The sequence below is a fragment of the Erythrolamprus reginae genome, chromosome 3 (genome assembly GCF_031021105.1).
Source record: "Erythrolamprus reginae isolate rEryReg1 chromosome 3, rEryReg1.hap1, whole genome shotgun sequence".
Lineage (NCBI taxonomy): Eukaryota > Metazoa > Chordata > Lepidosauria > Squamata > Dipsadidae > Erythrolamprus > Erythrolamprus reginae.
The window spans coordinates 69698398-69719836 of record NC_091952.1 but is presented as its reverse complement, the minus strand read 5'-3'; the positions used below and the strand labels follow the sequence as shown (position 1 = coordinate 69719836).

The 21439-nt window shown below is 37.1% G+C and overlaps 2 protein-coding genes across 5 annotated transcripts in view; one reads left to right on the top strand and one right to left on the bottom strand.

Annotated features, from left to right (window-relative positions):
* The window catches only part of CEPT1 (choline/ethanolamine phosphotransferase 1), a 35310-nt gene extending 31116 nt beyond the window's left edge, over nucleotides 1-4194 (bottom strand). Inside the window, exons 1-2 of one of the 2 annotated variants that reach the window (XM_070745744.1) lie at nucleotides 4109-4194; nucleotides 1345-1746 (exon numbers count right to left, since the gene is read on the bottom strand). In XM_070745744.1, coding sequence (XP_070601845.1) covers nucleotides 1345-1683 — 339 coding nt within the window. In that variant the 5' untranslated portion in view covers nucleotides 1684-1746; nucleotides 4109-4194. Of the gene's footprint in view, nucleotides 1-1344; nucleotides 1747-3586; nucleotides 3905-4108 lie in introns of those variants that run through there. The other variant, XM_070745745.1, reaches the window with a different exon arrangement.
* Nucleotides 4195-4319: 125 nt separating this feature from the next.
* Nucleotides 4320-20057, top strand: DRAM2 (DNA damage regulated autophagy modulator 2). 3 transcript variants are annotated; one of them, XM_070745748.1, is made up of 9 exons: nucleotides 4326-4647; nucleotides 5683-5825; nucleotides 8370-8526; nucleotides 9897-9964; nucleotides 10941-11080; nucleotides 13075-13252; nucleotides 15193-15272; nucleotides 16119-16211; nucleotides 18108-20057. In XM_070745748.1, the coding sequence occupies exons 3-9, from the start codon at nucleotides 8396-8398 to the stop codon at nucleotides 18213-18215; spliced, it is 798 nt and encodes a 265-aa protein (XP_070601849.1). In that variant the 5' UTR covers nucleotides 4326-4647; nucleotides 5683-5825; nucleotides 8370-8395; the 3' UTR covers nucleotides 18216-20057. The 3 variants fall into 3 exon arrangements, with proteins under 3 accessions (XP_070601848.1, XP_070601849.1, XP_070601850.1); XM_070745747.1 differs by lacking the exon at nucleotides 5683-5825 and having other exon boundaries at nucleotides 4320-4647; XM_070745749.1 differs by lacking the exons at nucleotides 4326-4647; nucleotides 5683-5825 and adding an exon at nucleotides 7497-7568.
* Nucleotides 20058-21439: the final 1382 nt, after the last annotated feature.

Sequence of the window (21439 nt, the reverse complement as noted above, 5' to 3'; positions counted from 1 at the left end):
TTAGGTATTAAATACACAGTCTCCAATTATGTTATAATAGATAGTAAATGTCAGCTCTGTACATACAGGGTAAATTTTTTGAAAAATCCATTGTAGAGCTATAAAAATGATCTAATCTCTTGAAAAGATAAAATAGGAAAATATAGCCTTTTAAAAAAGGTAACTTGAAAGAAAAAGCAACCAAAGGAGTTAGTCACCTCTAGCTAATAATGAAAGATATGTTTAGATTAATTTTTTAAAAAACAGATTCCTATCAGTGCAAAATGCTGTGAGATGCTTACAAAAAATTATTCTGAACAAGCTTCAGCCCAGGAGATAGAGGGTATCTTTTCTCAGGACAGGATAAGTGAATTTGACAACAACTAGCAACCCTTCAAACTTTCACTAGTTTAATAAAAAAGCAATTTAAAATAATATATTTACAAATGAATAGCTATTCTTCTTTCACATGAAAGATTTAATAAGGAATCCTATTTAGTAACTGTTAAATAGTTCATGAATAAAAGCAGTAGAACAACTATCTCAGCATAAACTAACTAAATGCTGATTCACTTGGGCTACATAATATGTAGTATATTAAGGAGTTTTGATTGGAAAGCAAAAAAAGTTATTGATAGAAATCAAGGACATATGTTAACAAGTGTCTGGAACTTTTAAAAATGATTGAATCTTATCCTGTGATTGGGTGGCAGTTGCCCAACACCAACTACAACACAATTGCCTCAAGAAGCTGCAAACAGGTATATCCTCACACACTCCAAACAATTATTTTATGAAACTGAAGATGTCAGCCCTTTGAAATAAATCAGACTTGAATGCCAAAGTCATGACTACTAAAACTACTTCTATTATACGGTTACAGCAACAGAATTTTGCAACTCCGAATATGTCTCTCTCATTTCTCCTAGCCTTTATTCTAAAGAGAATGGGAAGAGTCAAGTCAGAGATGCTTTCTCAAATCCTAATCTGTTTTGTGCTGAGATTTCTCTCATTTGATCATTGCTTTAAATGTGGTTCTTCCTCTTTTCCTCAAGATTATCTCAGCCCATTACAAAAGATCTGCATATCTTAAATGTATATACTGTGTGTATCCCATACTTAACACTGAATTAGAGTATTTTGTAATGCATTTTAATTGTAAATGTACCTTCCCTACATTGACGTTTTTCACATATGCTGGGCTACAATTCCCATATCAAGCTAGCAAGATCTTGCACACAAAGCAGTTTACCCTTTTTTCCTCACAAATCTGCAAATTTCACAGAATATTAACAAAACAAATAAATTGATCCATTAATAGCAATAAATCCTTGTCCCCCCAAAATATGAGAGATCTTAACTTACCTGCTCAGTAGCTGTTGGACAGTAAAATACTAATATTACGGTTGTGCAGATGTTTATTATCAGTCCAACAATTGTAATCAGATTAGGGGCAATCCAGGCTGGTACTCTTTGCACTAACCATTCCCAGAAACCTTGCATAAGTGGCTCAAGTAGGGACCGTCCAGCACTTTGATATTTGTGTTCTTCTAATCGTTTTAACTGATGCTTTGATAAAGGTGGTGTTGGAAACTGAAACAATTTGCTCAATGTACATCCTGTAGAAGGAACGTGACCATAGCGTGCAGGGGATTCCAGATGCAATTCCCCACATCGTTTCTTCAGTGATCGATTCCCACTCATGGATTTGTTCACTTTAAAGTCTGTATCCGACAGAGTTTAATTGTTGTAAAGAAACATAAGATCCTGGAACAGAAAGTATTTAGATTAATATAAGAAGAAAGATATTATAAAATTTTGAAGTGTTTAATGGTGAGAGTACAATAGTTGAAAATCCAGAATATTCGTAAATACATTAAACCAAGCTATAGTTGCACCAACTTTAATATTCCTTTTAAAAATAATACCGTAAATGCAAGAGTCTAGTGAATATTCTACACTTTGAGGCTTGTTACTGAGGAGTATGAAGAATGATGTGGAGAGCCGAAAAGAAACTATGAGACACTCATTTTGTTTCAGCCCAATCAATCTTACAGGTTTCATGTTTATTTATTTTATTTATTTATTTATTAGATTTGTATGCCGCCCTTCTCCGAAAACTAGGGGCGGCTCACAGGAGAGTAAACTAAGCTGTCTTGAGATTCTGGAAAAAAGTTGTGATGTAAATCTAAGTAAGAATAATAGGCACCAACTCTCGACATTGACAAAATCTGCGGAGAGGGACGGCATACAAATCTAAATAATAAATAAATAAATAAATAAAATCACCATCAGTCAATTTTTTAAAAGCAGATTTAATTGGAACAGCTAACATCCTATGATAGTATCTCTAATATTAATTAACAATATCTCTCGATCCAAGGTATGTAGGAAGTATTAGATAAAGAAAAATGCTAAAGGGTCTGAACATCTGGTTGACTGTGCTACCAACAATAAAGAATAAAAATGAAAAATAATTACATTATGGAAAGTCATTTCAAAAAAGTACTTACTGATTTTTACTAGTTAAGGTAATTCTTAATACCTTTAAAAATGAAAATACATTCAAATACATGCTTCCTATGGGTAAATGTCTATCTTCTGATTGGAATCATCAAAACTTTTTAATATTATTCACAAACAAAGCCCTTCTCTTCATTAAATTCTTAATCCTATTTGCTTTGCCTTGTTTTAATCTTCACCTTCCACTTAAATAAAGTGTACTGTCCATATCCAGTAACTTCTTGCTATTCTCTGGAAAGCACTATTTATGTTAGGGATAACATTGAAGATGTACTTCCGTCATGAGACCTGAGGGCCGATGTCAGGAGTATTATGGGCTGCAATCATAAACATTTCACTATTGTAAATAATAAGATTATCAGCCAATGGAGAGTTCTAGATCTCCATTTAATACAGGAAAGTGTGTGTTATGGTCCAGTTTATACTGTTCTTTTGTTTCTGGATAAAGAAAGATTTGAGCAAGTGTTGGGAATAATTTGAACATGATTTAGCCTCAATAATTTTATTTCAATATATTTTCTTCTTTAAGAAGCTCCTGTTCAGAGATATGTATGGTAAGCTAAATTCAAAACAATGGAATAAGTTTGCAAACTACTGCACCTTCCAAATTGTTTGAAGTTATCAGCTTCTCCATTTAACAATTAAAGAACCTTTAAAACTAGTCCTTTAAAACTAATATAGATTTTATTGCTTTCTATATAATCACAAACTACGCAAATGATATAACTTTTGCAGCAAATTAGTTACCTGATTCACTTATGTCAGGCACTCAATAAATACTAAATAACTAAAAGAAAATGTAATAGATGAAAAGACGTTTTTGCAATTCTGCGTGTATCTCTTAAGTGCGTCGCATATAAAAAACACTTCAGAAGAACACTACTGAAGAGATCTTGTTACTCTTAATGTAATTTAAGTGATTAAAAAAAAAGACTGAGGGGAAAGAGTGCTGTGATTTTACAAACAAGGCGGGTTTATACAACGTCCAAGCTTCCAATTTTAGCTTTTCGTTCAAAGGAAAGCAGATACGGCAATTAGCACTTTGCCCGAAACGGAGGACATGCATCTCCACCAATAAACCCACCAGCAGCCGAAAATCTGAAGACAACTAAAAACCGGTTATTTCGATCTTGAACATCCATCTAAATCTGAAGCGCATTTTATTTTATGCGTGCCACAGCCTTGTATTTGACACGAATCCTCTCTTTATATCTCTATGTGGGGGAGAGGGTTGTTTTGACTTGTCCCCGGCATTTGAAGAACGCCCGCTCCGGTTACATCACTCCCTCCACAAACTGACTGACTGACTTGACTGCCAGCCTGTCCGGGGCAATAAAAGGGCAGCAGTTCTTCTCCGAGTGGGAAAAACAAGGGAGCGCGAGCGACACCCTCCCCGCCTCTCTTGCGCAGGAGCGACGAGGCTCAGCAAAAGGAGAGAACAGAAGGACGACCACTGCCCGCCCACCTCGCGGCAGGTGAGGCAGAGAGATTCAACCTCCTTCGGTTGATCTCGAAGGCCACCCGACAGCCGGCCAGAGGCCGAGCTTCTACCGCCCAACAGTGCCAACCAAACCCTTGAAGCGCCCCAAGAACACCCGGCATTTACCTTAACCAGCCTCTTCGCCCAGGAGGCGCCTTTACGTCCTTTTTTTTACGGCCTGCCGTAAATAAGGCCGGCTGCGTGGTTGCTTAGGAAGGGCGCGCGACTGGGAACAGGCAACTAACGGAGCGGCCGGCGGGGAGGGGCGTGCGTGCGTGGGACAACCCGGAGATTGGGGCTTTGATGCGCATGCCCAAAGGGGCGGGTAACTACCTGCAGGGTTAGGATGGCGGGAGGGAAGGCGGCGCGAGTTCTGATTGCTTCCGTCCGCTTCGTCCAAGGCACGAGGCCCGCCCTCGGAGGCGCCGCGCGGGGGTGGGGGGGTGGGGGGTGAAGTGAGGCAATTGGGAGAGCGCGTGAGGTAGTAAATAACCTCGTTTGGGAGGCTTGAATGACAGAGCGCGCTTCGCCGGCACAAAACGACGACGGGAGTTATACAGTGTATATCCTGTCAGGCGCCACCTTGCAAAGGAGAGCTCTGCTTTCTCTGCCATTCGAGCCGGAGGAGGAGGAGGAGGCTGCTGACGCGCTGCTGGTTGGCGGAGGTTAAGTTTATGTCGCGTTAGGGCAGCTTTTTTAAAGCCTAAGACTAGAATAGTTTATTTTTTATTTTATTTATTTATGTTGTCCAATACACAATAAGAGTTTTAGTGGGTATACACATAGTAAAATACATAATGAAGGCTATAGAGGATATACTGTACTCAGTAAAATATATCTAAGAAAAAATAGAAGAGAAGAACATATCAACATATCAATAGAACATATCAATGAAAGAATAGAAGAAGAGATATAGGAATAGAAGAAAGGTATAGGAGATATAGGAGAGCAATAGGACGGGACGGAAGGCACTCTAGTGCACTTGTACTCGCCCCTTACTGACTGACCTCTTAGGAATCTGGATAGGTCTGTAGATAATCTAAGGGTAAAGTGTTGGGGGTTTGGGGATGACACTATGGAGTCCGGTAATGAGTTCCATGCTTCGATAACTCGGTTACTGAAGTCATATTTTTTAAAGTCAAGTTTGAAGCGATTAATATTAAGTTTAAATCTGTTGTGTGCTCTTGTGTTGTTGTGGTTGAAGCTGAAGTAGTCGCCGACAGGCAGGACGTTAAAGCATATAATCTTGTGGGCAATACGTAGATCATGTTTAAGGTGTCTTAGTTCTAAGCTTTCTAGGCCCAGAATTGAAAGTCTAGTCTCATAGGGTATTCTGTTTTGCGTGGAGGAGCGAAGGGCTCTTCTGGTGAAGTATCTTTGGACATTTTCAAGGGTGTTAATGTCTGAGATGCGATATGGGTTCCAAACAGACGAGCTGTATTCGAGGATGGGTCTGGCGAAAGTTTTGTAAGCTCTGGTAAGTAGTGAGAGATTGCCAGAGCAGAAGCTACATAGGATTAGGTTTACAACTCTTGAAGCCTTCTTGGCTATGTTGTTGCAGTGGGCTTTGGCACTTAAATTTTTTGTTATTAGTATATTAGTATGTCCGGGATGATGGCGAAGTCATAGAATGAAAACTGGAGAAAAGGAACCATTGCAAACTGTTGCTTATTTATTTTGTATTTTTTCAAACCCACCAGGAAGATATACAGTACAGTGTTCGTTATGTGGGTGCCCGAGAGAGGACAGGAGAGCTCTCCTTAGGACGAAAATATCTTCCTCCTTCATCCTCCTTCCAATCTGGCTGGACCACTTGGCTGAAGCAAGAGACCCTCTGATTTGGGTATTTCCGACCGACAGTTGCTAGTGATTAATAACAAAATCGGCTTTGTTGGCTATTTTGTTCCTGTTTCCTATTTTCTCTGGTTGAAAAGAGGAAAAGACAAAATATGGGCAGGTCCTAAATGTGAAACTGCAATGGATACAAAGAGCTTTAAAAGCCCCCCCCCCCTTAATAAAGAGTATAATTGATAGTGTAAATTTAAGGATGCAAATTGTTTGCTGTGGTCGGTTCTCTGGTCCAGTTGATCCAAATTATATAGAGGTTTTGAATTTTGAATTGCATTGCAGGGATTGATTTGAGGTATGAGGTTCCGATGTGAGGTCTGAGGTTAGTTGGGGGAAAGATCAGAAGCAGGGTGAGAAAATATTATTTTATTGAAAGAGTAGTAGGTGCTTGGAACAAACTTCCAGCAGACATGGTTGGTAAATCTACAGTAACTGAATTTAAACATGCCTGGGATAAACATATATCCATCCTAAGATAAAATACAGGAAATAGTATAAGGGCAGACTAGATGGACCATGAGGTCTTTTTCTGCCGTCAATCTTCTTCTATGTTTCTATGATGAATGAAAAGATTAATCAATTGGGACAGAGTCAATGTTTTGTTGAAAAGGACCAATTGAGTTTCAAAATGGGCTGCAAAAAATATTGATTGCATGGGGTTTACTTTGACTAGTTACATAATTTAATTGGCATCCATCACCCCTGTTTGTTTGTTTGTTTGTTTGTTTTATTTGTCAATTATGTGTAGGATAGTAATAGCTTGTATAAACATAACATAAGTAAAAAGTAACAATAAGATGATAATAGGAATGGGATGGTAGGCACAGTGGTGCGCTTATGCATGCCCCTTACAGACTTCTTAGAAATGGGGAGAGGTTGACTGTAGACAATCTAAGGTTAAAGTTTTTGGGGTTGGGGAAAGAAACCACAGAGTCAGGTAGTGCATTCCAGGCATTGATCACTCTATAGCTGAAGTCGTATTTTCTGCATTTGAGTTTGGAGCAGTTTACGTTTAGTTTGAATCTATTATGTGCTCGTGTATTGCTATGATTGAAGGTGAAGTAGTCATTAACAGGAAGGACATTTTGGTATATGATTTTATGAACTACAGTTAGATTCATTCAGATCAGACCTAAATCTATCAGTTCCATAGAAGTCACAATGTTCTTCATTTTCTATTGTTTGTCCTACCCTTTGAAACCTCTCTGCTTCCCTCCCCCACCTCTCACACACACACTCAGATTAATGGTTTAATGATTAATGGCAATAGTTTTGCCATTGGATTCGGGATCTCAATGCGTGACAGGACCTGTGCCCTGATTATATTAATTATTGTTGATAGTCAATGGATTTTGGAGTAGCATGACTAAGAATTGTGTTCTGTTTTTAAATATGGTTCTACATTTTGTTATATTAATTTTTATATTGTGTTAATTTTGTTTTGTTTTTAATTGTTGTAGCTACCCAGAGTCATATATTTGAAATATACATCTATATAAATTGAAATAATAAATCCTGTGTACATTCTTTACCCATTCCACAGATTCTAAATATTCCTTGAAAAAGGTGAAATTTAACAAGCCTTTTAATTAACAAAAGTTAAAAATGCCCATTTTATTTGAGATATATTCTTCAAGAAGGAACTTCCATATTAAGAGATTGCCTCTGAGCTCTAATGGAAGATGAAACTCTTAGCATATTCTCCGTGCAAGTATCTTTTGAGGAGATTCTATTTGAAGTAAGCAATCTCAGAGATAATCAGGTCCTCAACCATATAGACTTTATAGCCTATTGATTCTAGTTGTAGGCATCAGGCTAAAAACTGAGAGACTGAGTTCTAGTCCTACCATAGGTATGAAGCTATCCGTACCTTTAACATTATCAAACAATATCTGCATATCCCAGGTCCTTGAGAAAGACTTGATGGGCAAAAATGTGAAATTTAGTCTCATCAGGATCTCATACAGCTCCTGCAATGCTGGTGTTATCTGATGTATTAGATTATTTCCTTTAGATGTATTTTGCATTACCTTCTTTTTCTAGATGGCAGTCCTGTGGAGTTGGAATGGAAGATGAGGGAGGCATGAATGTGGTTGTTTGTAGTTTCTATTACAAAATATATATTTGTATATATTAAAGGATAAATTGTATAGCATTGGGTTCCACTCATTTTTAGACTAAAAGATAAAGGTTATCAACATTTTGATTTGATTTTTCATTCTCCCATTTCCTATTCTTTAAAAACATGCTCCAAATAGTTTGTTCACTTTTTCATGGTTTGAGCTACAGTTAGAACATAACTTAAATAGGGAAGCTGAAAATACTATTTCGAATGATGTCCTGATTTGATAATTCAATGAAAAGATTGGACTGGAAATATTTTCAAATACAGTACAGAGCAGAAGGATAGTACTGTATACTAACGAATTGGGAGAAATGGATGATGTAGAAATGTTGTTGTAGATAAATATGTACAATTTATTTGTCTTCAAGGCAAGAAGAAAGAAAACAATGTTTATTTATTTATTATTTATTTCAGTATTTGATTCTGTGGATCATTTTGAAATGTGGTGGTTTCAGCAAGGATTGAGTTTCTTGCCTTCTGCCCTGGTTATTTGCTCTTCTGCTGCTTTTGTGTTTCCATATGTTCTTGGAGTACTCTTGTACCATGTTGACGCTTTGGTGCCCTATATCAGGTCAGTATACTTTACATTTTTCCATTGCAATTTATTTTCTAATGTTACATCTATGAAACTGAAGGGACATAATAGTAGTAGAATATTACTTTTTACTGGGACATAATAATAAATTGCTATTCACTTCTGTAATACCGTAATTGCTTTGCTCCTGGAAGAATTAGAATTGCCTCTGCCATTTGCTTCTACCAGTAATCTAACTCCTGTTATCTTGTTTTTGTGTACAACTCAGTGTTCACTTTTTAGTTCTAAAGCAAGTCAGCTGAAATTCATTGTACTTTATTATTAGAGAACTAGAGAATGAAGAGATTTGAGGATTTGCATGTACAATGTTCAAGAAGATACAATATTTTCTTTCTCTTCCTCCTATTTCAAGTGCTGCTTCTGTTTTAAAGCAAGCCATTGTTATAAACCAGTTTGACGTATTGCTCCTCAAAAGTTGGTATTTGCTTATGAATTGCAAGATTACAGTATCTGTTAAGATATTTGATCTCTCATATATTATCTAGAAAGAAATAGCTGTGACTGCAGTTTCTTGAGCTATTATTTGATTTATTAAAAGTATTAATTCATTATTATTGATATTATCAATATTTCATATCAATTGCTACTTAGGGGATTCAGTGGCATCCTTGACGTCTGATCTTAAAGTGAGAAAAAATATTAAGACGCCGTTTTATGTCTTAATAGGCTTAAGTTACCCTGAACTGATTGACATTAACAACTGATTGATAAAACATGTGTAACTATTTATGCTATGTAAATATTAGGCCTTATTTACAAATTTGCATTTCCTGTTTTTAAATATATATGCTTTGCTAAGTATAATTATGTTCAGTTTACTGTATAATAACCTATATCAGTACAGTTTGACTGTATCTATTTTACTGCCTGACAAGTTAGGGAAGTGCTTTTCTGAGTTTCTTTTTTTGCTCATTATGCACCTGTGTACTACACCCGGTCTTATCTGATCATTTCCTGGGAAGCATCCCGGTCTTATAAGGTCAATCCTACATATCATTAACACATTTATTTTTTTGAAAGGAGAGAAAAATAGTTGGATATATTGCTAACCTTGACTGATTCTAAAATATTTAGCAGACTCAGATGTTGGATGAAAAATCTCCAGGAAGTCTCAGATTGCTAGGCTTTGTATGTGATTTAAAATACATCATGGAGATAGGTATTGGCAAATACCTATCCTGCAAGAATCTACAGTATGTAGTTATCAAAGAAATCTTTATCTTTACTCATACTACGTCACTTATCATTATTATCAACAATAATGGGTGTCAGTTGTGTATTCCATAGGTTTTGTCATTCCAATTGTATTGCAGGATGCTTAGTATCATAAGTTGCTTATCTTTCAGTGACACAGGGGTATCACCTCCAGAAAGATGCTTGTTTGGAATAATGTTATGCTTTGCTTCCTTCTTGGGTAAGTACAGTAAAAATAATACTGAGCTTCTGAGATTGCTTAGATGTGGGCTTTAATGAGACTACAATGATGAATGCATCTTAACTACAGGAAAAGAACATTCACTGAAAGATGTTTGAGGCAATGCAGTTGGTACATGCAATTGAGACCCAAAAAAATCTAGTTTTTACAGATTTTAAAGATTGGGATAGTTATACAGCATTGCATCTACTCTAATGAAATACTGTAGTCTGAAAATCTATTCGCACAACACCTGGGCAGAGTAAGGGAGCACAAGATGTTAAGTTATTGCAGGAATAGCTAAAGAACATAGCACTCTACTATGCATTCAGAGAATGTAAGCTATAGTTACTTAACTGGATTTATTTATTTATTCATTCATTCATTCATTCATTGTTTCAATTTTTATGCTGCCCTTCTCCTCAGACTCAGGGTGGCTTACAACATGTTAGCAATAGCACTTTTTAACACTTTGCAACAGTTGATATCATAAAACGCTACTAATCGTTAGTGTAGAAATGCAATATGATTAATTTTATTTATTTATTCAATTTTTATGCCGCCCTTCTCCTTAGACTCAGGGCGGTTTACAACATGTTAGCAATAGCACTTTTTAACAGAGCCAGCATATTGCCCCCACAATCCAGGTCCTCATTTTACCCACCTCGGAAGGATGGAAGGCTGAGTCAACCTTGAGCCGGTGATGAGATTTGAACCGCTGACCTACAGATCTACATTATTGAATGGCCAGTTTAAAAATCATAGTTGGCAGGTTTCTCCAAACCTCTTATACTTAGCATGAAAGGAGTCCTCAGGCAGTTAAATTTACTTCTACAATTCTTTTGTTATGTCTTGCATAAAAGATCACAATTTTCATATGGCTATAATTGTTATTTAATTAGTCTTTATTGCATTTGATATCATGCTATTCTGATATCATATCTATTCTGACTCTACTTTAATTATTCATTCACAGCTATTGCCACAATATATGTTCGGTACAAACAAGTCAGTGCTTTGAATCCTGAAGAACCCAAGATGCTCAGACTCAATAAGGCTGGCTTAGTGATTGGAATGGTTAGCTGTTTGGGGGTTTGCATCATTGCAAACTTCCAGGTTTGTGTTTTGTCTGAGATGACTGAATTACTAAAGTACATATCTTTATCATAAGACTGTAATAGTCTGTTCTAAGGGTATGCCCAAATGAAGCTTGGAACATCATTTTTCTTCACCATTTTTTCCATGTTTCTGAAGAGACAGCACAAGATGCATAATATATTTTGAACAGTATGTGTATATTTGGAAGCAACTTTAATTGGTATTGATTGGCTTTTACAATATAGTTGGATACTGAGGATATTTCTATAGCTATTTCTTAATTTTATTTACCATGAGCAATAAGATATAAATCAAATAAATGTAAGTTACTTTTAAATTTCCAGGACAAACTGCTGATATTTGAAATGGATTTATTTTATTTAGGCCAGATAAAAATTTTAAAATGGATACATTTGCAAGCAAAATACTACAGTATTAATAGAATTAAGTTAAATAAAAAAGAATCTAGTTTGGTGAAAATAAATCTCAGAATTTCTCAAAAATAACAATTTAGCAGAATAAATGTCCTGACAATTAGAAAGCTCCCCATTGATTTATGTATCCTCCTGAAATTTAGTTGATTATTTAGTTCTTGAGAAAAAAAAATCTTTTTTCTCCACAAATCTCATTTTACCCAGTGATCTTATCTTGGGATTATGAACACTTTTAGCACAAGCAAGAGAAGCCTGTAATTCCTTGGATGCTGCCCATTGTTTGTTTTTTTTGTCTATGATTTCATGGACAATTTTATGATGTTCTCTCAGAGCAATTTTGACAGGGTAGCCACCGGCAAATTCAGTAATGTACCCAATCTCATTTCACACAATTCTCTGAAGTGAAATGGCAGAGCATCAAATTTTTCAAAATTATTTTGCAACCTTTTTCAGACTGATAGGCATCAATTTGTTTGTAATGGACATCTTCAAAAGTCTCTTATCAATCCTGAATATTTTATGAACATTGAAACTTGGAGCTAGAATTCCTTAACTGAACTGATTGGACTCATTAAATTTTTATTGTGGCACATTGAATATAAGCTGGTTAGGAAATAAATGAAGTCAGGACTCTGATGGCTTATATTTTTCCTTCAAATTCCCTTATATATCAATAGAAGCTCTAATAACATTCAGTGGCAAAAATACATATTCAGAATTTTTTTTAAAGCCAATTATTTTTTCCATAGAATTATAACCTGACAAAAGAAAAGGGAAAATATTTTCTTAAATTAATCGTATGGGTATGTTGTAGTTTGGTGGGGGGAAGACTCATTAAATAAAGTCACCTTCTTGTAGCAAAATTACTGCCTTTAGGATATATATCCTTACAATCTTTCTCTTAATTAGAAATAATGAACTTCCAATAATAATAAATCTTTAGGTTTTTATAGTGGTTTGCAGATAGCGGTACTGTACTTGTTTTTTTTTTTTTAAATTAAATTTAACCTGAGCATATAATCTTCCATTAAACAGTGTTGTGTGGGTACAAACGTCTCTGTGCTATTACAGTCCAAATTTACAGTATTCATTATATTGATGATAATTTTCTAATTGTATAATAATAATCAACATTATAACTATTAATTTCTCCCTCTTAACATATCTTCTATTGGAAATATAATATATTAGATATAATAAACTTAACAATCATATTGATAATCATATTGTTTAAATCTCTATCTTAACATATGTGCTTTAGTTCACTGATCTCCATTTATTTTCACTTCTATTTTTATTCTCCAACCATCCATAAAATAGCTCCTATGTCATATAATAATTCAGTTTATTCTTTTTCCTTTATAGCAACCATTAATCTGTTCATATCTGCACATTCTAATATTTTTCTATATTTGGAGTTTCAAGATGCTCCAATGTACATGATATTTATTATTGAGCCAAAGTTCTGGTAATTTTGAGAGATTATATTCAAAGATTCACTTTAGTTATATCATTTGAACCTTTCAAGTATTACTCCAGTATTGTCTAAAAACATTGAATTGTGTTATTTTTCTGTAGAAAAATGCTATATATTTGATGCATACATTTGGGGCTTTCCTCGCATTTGGAATTGGAGTCATATATGTTCTTGTTCAGACAATTATTTCCTATAAGATGCAACCACATATTCACGGAAAGGATATTTTTTGGATCAGATTTACAATACTGCTATGGTGCACAGTAAGCATAATGAGTAGTATCCTTTGTGGTAAAACTGCAAGTGATGAATAATGGGGTATTAAGTCTACTTTAAATAAACACATTTTATCTTCAGGTGGCTAAAATGACTACATTAGAACTCATTGTGTTCCTATTTATTTCATTCATGTTACATGTATTGATTGTGAAAAGGATTTCAAAATATAGTATTGTATGAGAATAGGTACATATAATGATAGTTTTAGGATTATAATCCCTGATTTCTGTTAATTCTTTTCTCAGTTGCATCCTCTTAATTCACATCTCATGGGTTATGAGAACCCTGATCCTTAACAATTTTCTGGATGAGTGAAATGTCACAATTGTATTTTTGTACTGACTGACCTTCAGATGGGACATTTGCTGCATTATTGGCACATTTCAAAAGGATGGGCCAAACTAGAGATAACTTTTAAAAAAATCATTTAAACTAAACATTATATCAGCCCTTCTGATCATGTTTGGCTGCATAGCTAGAGGTATAATAAGCAGGAAGAGGGAGATTGTGATCCCGCTGTATAGAGCACACATTTGGAATACTGTGTTCAGTTAGATTAGATTAGATTAGATTTAGACCTCACCTACAAAAAGATATTGATAAAATTGAACGGGTCCAAAGACGGGCTACAAAAATGGTGGAAGGTCTTAAGCATAAAACTTATGAGGAAAGACTTAATGAACTCACTCAATCTGTATAGTCTGGAGGACAGAATGAAAAGGGGGGACATGATCGAAACATTTAAATATGTTAAAGGGTTAAATAAGGTTCAGGAGGGAAGTGTTTTTAATAGGAAAGTGAACATAAGAACAAGGGGGCACAATCTGAGGTTAGTTGGGGGAAAGATTAGAAGTAATGTGAGAAAATATTATTTCATTGAAAGAGTAGTAGATGCTTGGAACAAACTTCCAGCAGACGTGGTTGGCAAATCCACAGTAACTGAATTTAAACATGGCTGGGCTAAAATACAGGAAAATAGTATAAGGGCAGACTAGATTAACCATGAGGCCTTTTTCTGCCGTCAATCTTCTATGTTTCTATGTTTCTCAAAATGCCTAGGGCAGTGATGGCGAACATTTTTGGTTCAGGTGCCAAAAGGGTGCACATGTGGTAGCATGCGCACATGCCACAACCATAATGCAATGCTCTCCCCCCACACGTGTGCACAATGCCCACGCTGCCTCCTGTGCACATGCAACCCTCCCTCGGGCTGCCCCCCTTGTGCATGCACACAGGCCTCACTGAAGCCTCTGGACTTCCCGTAGGCCCATTGGGCTGTTTTTTGCTCTCCCCGGCTTTAAGAAAGCCACCTGAAGCCTGGGGACAGCGAAAAATAGCCAAACCGGAAGTTTGGAAACGAAATGAAGCTGCCCTACTACTTACCTTCCGATAATTGCAACTGAGCCTTGAACACCTCAGCCCATTTCTTTTGCAGCTGGCAAGGCTTTTCTGAAGGCCTCTCTAGCCTATAACAGAGTTATGTTATCGGCTGTAGAGGCCTTCAAAGAAAGCCTTGCTGGCTGCAGAACAAATGGGCCAAGATGTGAGAGGTGTGGCTGCAACTGTCCAAAGTCGAAGAAGTTTCTGAAGACCGCTGATGGGGAAAAGGAGGCTAGGAGTGATGCACTTCTGGTCAACTTCTGGTTGGGCCATAGGGCTGTTTTTGACCATCTCCACCAGGCTTCAGAAGGCTTTCTTGAAGCTTGGGGAGAGCAAAAACAATCGAAAAGAAGGTCAAAAATTAGTTCACTGGAGCTGACATGGAGCAAAGTCTCGCATGCCCTCAGATATGGCTCTGTGTGCCACCTGTTGCACACAGGTTTACCATCCCTGTCCTAGAGTGTATAGCCTTTAAATAAAAACAAGCAGGATTAGACAAGAATGGATGGAGAGTAAGGCTATTTCCTTTGTATTTCAAAGATATTCCTTAATGATTAAAGTGGCTATTTCTGCGCTCATTTTACTCAATTTAAGTGGAATAGATTCCCTACGGAGGCAGCATTGGAATCCTCAGGATAAAGTAAGTTTGACTTTTTAAAAAAAGATAACAGAGAAGATATAAATGAAATATGTTAAGTGCATTGCAGAAAACAGTCCAAGATAATTTTAATGCATTGTAGTGTTTATTTTCCTGAAATACCATGTTTAATTCTGCTAATACACACAAACATAAGCAAGAATTCTACAGTTGTCTTCAGTAGTGAAAAAAGAGATCCAGGGTAGCTGGTACAACTTCTTTAATATCTAAAAAAGCTAGTTTAATAAAGTTAGGTTTTCTGCTAAATCAGGCCAAAGTTTTATTCCTAGATGTTACTAAGAATTTCAATGAAAGGATATGAACAAAAGGCCTTTTATTTATAATGCCTGTAAACATGGAGAAAGTGTATGTTTGTGTATTTGTGTGTATGTTGAGACACACAAACCATGTTTCCTAGTCATTAATAACTTCCATTGAGCATTAGGTAATTATTTGTCTCATTGTCTGTTTTTTTATACTTTGGTATTGTTAAGGCCTTTCCAAAGTTCAGCTGTCATAATCTCTATGGAGTCTAGACGGCATCACCACTAGCAAGTTCCATAAGCATTGCCTGTCTCGGTGACACTAGGAATTTTTTTTAATGTACATAAACATACATAGTGGAATGGAATAAAAAGTGTGATACTCATTCTCCTATAATTGTCTAAGGCCTTTTGACTGCTTTTAAAAAGGCCTTGAAACATAAATTGCATGTTTGTAATTCTTAAAATTCTTTTGTTGTGCTTGTTATTGGTTTTCCTTATTTGAGTTCACCACTAGGACTGATGATATATATTCTGCCATTGAAAAGCACTCTCATAATACATTTTTTAAAAATATCTTCTACAGGGATATACCCTCCATATCATTACTACAGTCTCTGAATGGTCTTTGGCTTTCACTTTTGTCAGTTTTTTTCTGACTTTCATCCGTGATTTCCAGGTAAGTTTCTCTATTGCAAGGATGGACAAGCATTTGGTAGACACAAAGTGTCCTTAATCTAGAGACAGTGGCTACAGATGGCATTGGATTTAGCTGAACTGAACATTGTATGAGAACCACAAATAGGAGTTGGGTCATAGAGACAGATACTTTGTTTCTGTTCTACATACTGAAGGAGTGGGTCCAGCAGTCACGTGGGTTGCTCGCTGTCCAATCTGCATAGGACCGAGCCTGTCTTTAAAAAGATTGTTGGATCCGCCCCTTCTCCAGAATTCGCTCAGTCCTCCTACCGGCAGGACATGTGGTGGCTCAGCTCCTCTCCAAACACCTTCCCTTCCACTCGTTCCACTAGAATTCAATCTGATAAGATAAGTAATTAGTCTTTTTCGTTCTTCTAAGGCAACCGAAGGAATTTAGCCTTCAGCCAGCCCTCCCGGGCTCGGCTTTAAGCGGAGAAGCTGCAGCAAAACTTTCTGCTAATTGCGTAATTGCCTTGCTTCGCTGCAGCTGGCTATGTTTATTTTCTTTAAATGTGACCAGCAGGGAGGTTTTCATTATCAATTGGCTTGTTATTTTCTGTTACCTCCTGCGGAGTGGGACGCTTGTACAAGGGCGCTTGTTTAGCCCCCCGGACTTAGTCAGACTCTTATTGAGCATTGATTTTGATGCAAAGGCCCTCAACACCCAGTAATTTTTGCACCAATGGCCCGCCCATGAATAGGCCCTTTGGCGCCATAAATCCACTGTGTGGCCCAGAGTAGGCTGTGAGAGTCTCAGGCTTTTACTCGTGTGCTAGGCCTCTCAACCAGTGTGCCTTGGTTGCGTAAATAGTGAGGCCTAGCCTGTCTGGACTCATTGGCACGAATCTCGGATTGATCCAGATTGTCTTTGTGTGGCAGACGCTCCTGGGCCTGGGAGCTTGGGCCCCCCTTCCTCTTGGGAATTATAATACTGCTTCTCCAAATTTTTTTTTTTTTGGCTCAAGAACTTGTCCCTGTAATTTGCTCAGGCCATGGCTTCTGTTCCCAGAGAGGCACCAATTCCAGAAATGTTCAGGACTTTAGGCCTACTGGTGATGAAATTGAACCCATTCCACAGGCTTCGTCCTCCTCTCTTGCAGCTCCCCCAGTGGCTAGAAATGAGAAGGGATAAAGCACTCTAAAAAAATCAATGAACAATCAGATAAAGGCCTAAAAGTGCAGGCCCAAGTGCATGTAAGCTTATATATTAAGGGGTTTTAATTTGCTTTTAGTATTGGATTTTATTGTATATTGTTCATGATTGTTGTTAGCCGCCCCGAGTTTTCGGAGAGGGGCGGCGTATAAATCCAATAAAACTTGAACTTGAAACTTGAAACCTGAACCCCCAGATTCCTTTGATCTGCCCCCCTCAAGTGTACCTATCTTGTCTCTGGATGAGCCAAACCTAAACAGACCCCAACCTAACTTATGGGGCTTAGGTCTAGAGGAACCAGACCACTTGAACCAGGGTCCCTTAGAGCCTGACCCTTCTAGGGCCCACAGGGTTCCCTCTGATTTACCTGCTTCTATTACTAACCTACCTCCTGAGCTGCAATCTATGTTTTCTACCTTATCTCCACCTGTTAGGAAAGGAAGGCCTCCAAGCAAAATTCTGGAAACAGTACCATTCAGCATTTAGAAGTAATGACTTCCAAGGACTTCAGATAATTCCTTTAAGGGATAGACAAGGAAGAGAACAAAGTCTCAGTGATGGAATGATTTGAGATGACTTCATGCAATTTCTGAATGTTGATAAAATTATTAAGAATCTCCATGAGATTCCTTAATTATTTTTTATAAAGTACAATCAAGTTGTTATTTTATCATACATAACCAAATTAACTAATAAATTTCATTATTTTCCCATTTATTCTAGAAAATCTCATTGCATATGGAAACAAGACTATTTGGCCCTAATCTTTATCACACTCAAGAGCAGCTCCTAGAAAATGAGCAAGGAATACCAATCACAGGAAGCATATGAGAAGAAAACAGAGAAAATGACAATAATTAGAACTTCTCTGGGGGGGGGAAAGCTTTGGTTCACATATAGCAGTCCCATTTTTTTTAATATGCAGAAATCACAATGTCTATTAGTTCCACTGACATCAGCCCATATACATGGCTATGTGTACACTCCTGAGATTTTAGGCAGCTGTGCAAAAATACTGTACATTAAGAATGTTTTTAGAAATATGTGTTAATAGTTTATTTTTATCTATTAAGAAAATGAAAAGTTAATCAACTTATGAAAAATCCGAATCAATATTTGGGGTGACCACCTTTTGCCCTCAAAACAGCATAAATTCTTATACTTGCACAAAGTTTTGTAGGATTAGAGTTAGGTACGTGATTAACCAGTTATATACCAAGCCAGGGGCTAATGAGCATCAATTTCATATATAGGTTGAAACACAGTCGCCAATTGAAACAGACATCTTAAAAGCTTAAAACTGGGTGAGACAAACAAATTCTGCTACTAAGGTGTGGGGTTTTGGAAGACAATTTCATGTCACCGCTCAAACATTGACAAAACTGAGAACAGGAACAAGACAAAAGATAAATTATACTGTATCAGCAACGTCTTTCCCAGGCAGATTGCAAAGCATATTGGAGTTTAAGTTGCACTCTTCATACTCTTGAAGACGCACAAAGAATTGAGCAAAACTGAGGACGCAGTGGTTGACCAAGGAAACAGATGACAGACACACCATGCTCACTTCCCTTTGACATTAGAAGACGTTTAGCAGTGCCATTAGCACAGAACTGGCAGAAACCAGTGGGGCCTAGGTACATCCATCTACTGTCTATAGAGAAGTCTGGCCAGAAGTAATCTTCATGGAAAAAGCCATACCTCTGATATGGAAACAAGGGCAAGTGATTCAACTATGCACAAAAACATCTGAACTGGGATGTAGAAAAATGACAGCAGGTGCTCTGGAGTGATGAATCAAAATGTGACATTTGGCTGAACCAGGCGAGTTTGTTCACCAAAGAGCTGGAGAGCATGCCATGAGTGTCCACAGGCAACAGTGAAGTATGGAGATTCCTTGCAAGTTTAGGCTGCATTTCTGCAAATGGAATTCAAGATTTGGTCAGGATCAATGGTGTTCTCAATGTTGAGAAATACAGGCTGATACTTACCTATCATACCATACTATCAGAGAGGCCTGTGATTAGCCCAAAATTTATTCTTCTGCAGGAAAATGACCCCAAACATACAGCCAATGTCATTAAGGACTACCGTCAGTATAGAGAACAAGAAGTCTTGGAAGTGATGGTTTGGCCCTTTCAAGAGTCCTGATCTCAACATCATTGAATCTGTTTGGATTATGTGAAGGGACAGAAGGATTTGAGGCAACCTACGTTTACAGAAGATCTGTGGTTCGCCAACATGTTTGGAACAGCTTGAACAAACCTTGCCAAGTTCCTTCAGAAACTATGTGCAAACATACCTAAAATAATTGATACTGTTTTGAATGCAAAAAGTAGTCACCCCAAATATTAATTTGATTTGGATTTCTCTTTAATTCATTTTCCATTTTGTTAATTGATAAAAAAATAAACTATTAATAGAACTGCTTCTGAAAGCCATTTTTAATTTATAGCACATATAAATTTATATAATATTCAGTGCAATATATTAAAATGTCATTTTATATGAAATATTAAGGAAGGATTTTTACTGTCTTTTGCCAATAGTTTATAGAATACGTTTTTGTATCTCACAAAATATTGTACTATGTAATATAAAAAATAATGGTTATATGGTATATTTCTTTATAGATTTTTATAAAATAAAAATTTTGCACATTAAACAACAAAAGTTGATTTTTTTTTTTGTATACCTCATAAAATTATTGTGAATATTCTCAGAATATATCTCATTATAACTTTCAGACCACAATTGCTTGCCTAAAGAATTTTCTCAAAATGAACAAAAAATCTGCGACTAACTAGATTAGCAAAGTTTAACAGTGGGACAAAAGAGCATCTTCAGAAAAAGAAATGGGAAAAAAACATGGTCTGGGTATTTTGCTTCTTGAAATTCCCAAGCTTCCCCTCTTAATTTATATTAAAATATTATTGGAAACTTGGCATAGAGCGGCTAAACCGATCTCAAATTCAGTTCAGTAGTCTTAATTTTAAGCCAAACAGTAAGACCTATCTGCCATTTCTGCCTGCCCCGCCAACCCAGAGACTGCTCCCAGAGGACACATGACAGGTTTTGACGCCAGGGTGCGGTTGCTTCCACTGACCCCCCTCTCGTTTTCCCAGCTTTGGTTCCAGGACCTTTGCAGGCCAGGAAGCGTTGGGGTGCACACCTATGGAGCTCTGCCGGGCTCTGGGCTGGCGGAAGCTTTGGTGGGGCAGGCAGAAAGTAGAGATTCGGTGAATGAGTGTGCGAGACTGTGGCAAAAAGTGGACTCTGGGTGTGTGTTTCCAATTTTAGAAGAGCTCTGGGTGTGTGTGTGTGTGTGTGTGTGCATACACAACTTTATATAGCAGATGATGTATATTTTTGTGTGCCTGTGTGTAATATGTATGTATATATGTACCTGTGTGGCCCTGATGTGCCCCCACATGAGATTTGGCTTCTGTGCATGCACAGCAAGTGAAATCTCGTGTGAGGACACTCATGTGAGTGAGATTTGCCGATTTTTGTCAATTCCAAATTGTATGTACCCAGTACTGTTTGTTTTGCTGTGCTACAGTGGTGCTACGATGCCAAGCATCTGGCCATTGTGGTTTCCTTAAGTCCTTGCATTTGATCAACAGAAAGTTCTGGTGGCCGCAGGTGAAAAAAATGTGGAAGATTACATGTGGAGTTTTATGGTATGTACCACCACAAAAAATAGGTCTGTGAAACCACCCAGATTATTACAGTCAGTTGCCTTTCCAGTGAGACCATGAACCAAATTGGTATGGATTTATTGTGGACCTAGAAAACAGCCATGGAAACATCTAAAACCTGGCAACTTCAAATCTCCACCACTAAATGCTCTGTCTTACACATTGGTAAAAAGAATCAGAATATTAAATATAAACTTGGAGGAATTGAACTTATTGATAACTCTCAATCTGTCAAAGACCTTGGGGTATCCAATGACTTAAGTCCTAGAGCCCACTGCAACAACATTGCCAAAAAGGCTTTAAGAGTTGTTAACCTAATCCTTCACAGCTGCTTCTCTGGTAATTTTGAACTGC

Excerpts from the sequence above, each read along its gene's own strand:
- DRAM2 (XM_070745747.1), top strand. The coding sequence starts at position 4,494 with ATGACAGAGCGCGCTTCGCCGGCACAAAACGACGACGGGAGTTATACA. Across the intron at positions 4,648-8,369 it reads CGCGCTGCTGGTTGGCGGAG|TATTTGATTCTGTGGATCAT; the intron begins GTTAAGTTTATG and ends TATTTATTTCAG. Across the intron at positions 11,081-13,074 it reads GCATCATTGCAAACTTCCAG|AAAAATGCTATATATTTGAT; the intron begins GTTTGTGTTTTG and ends ATTTTTCTGTAG.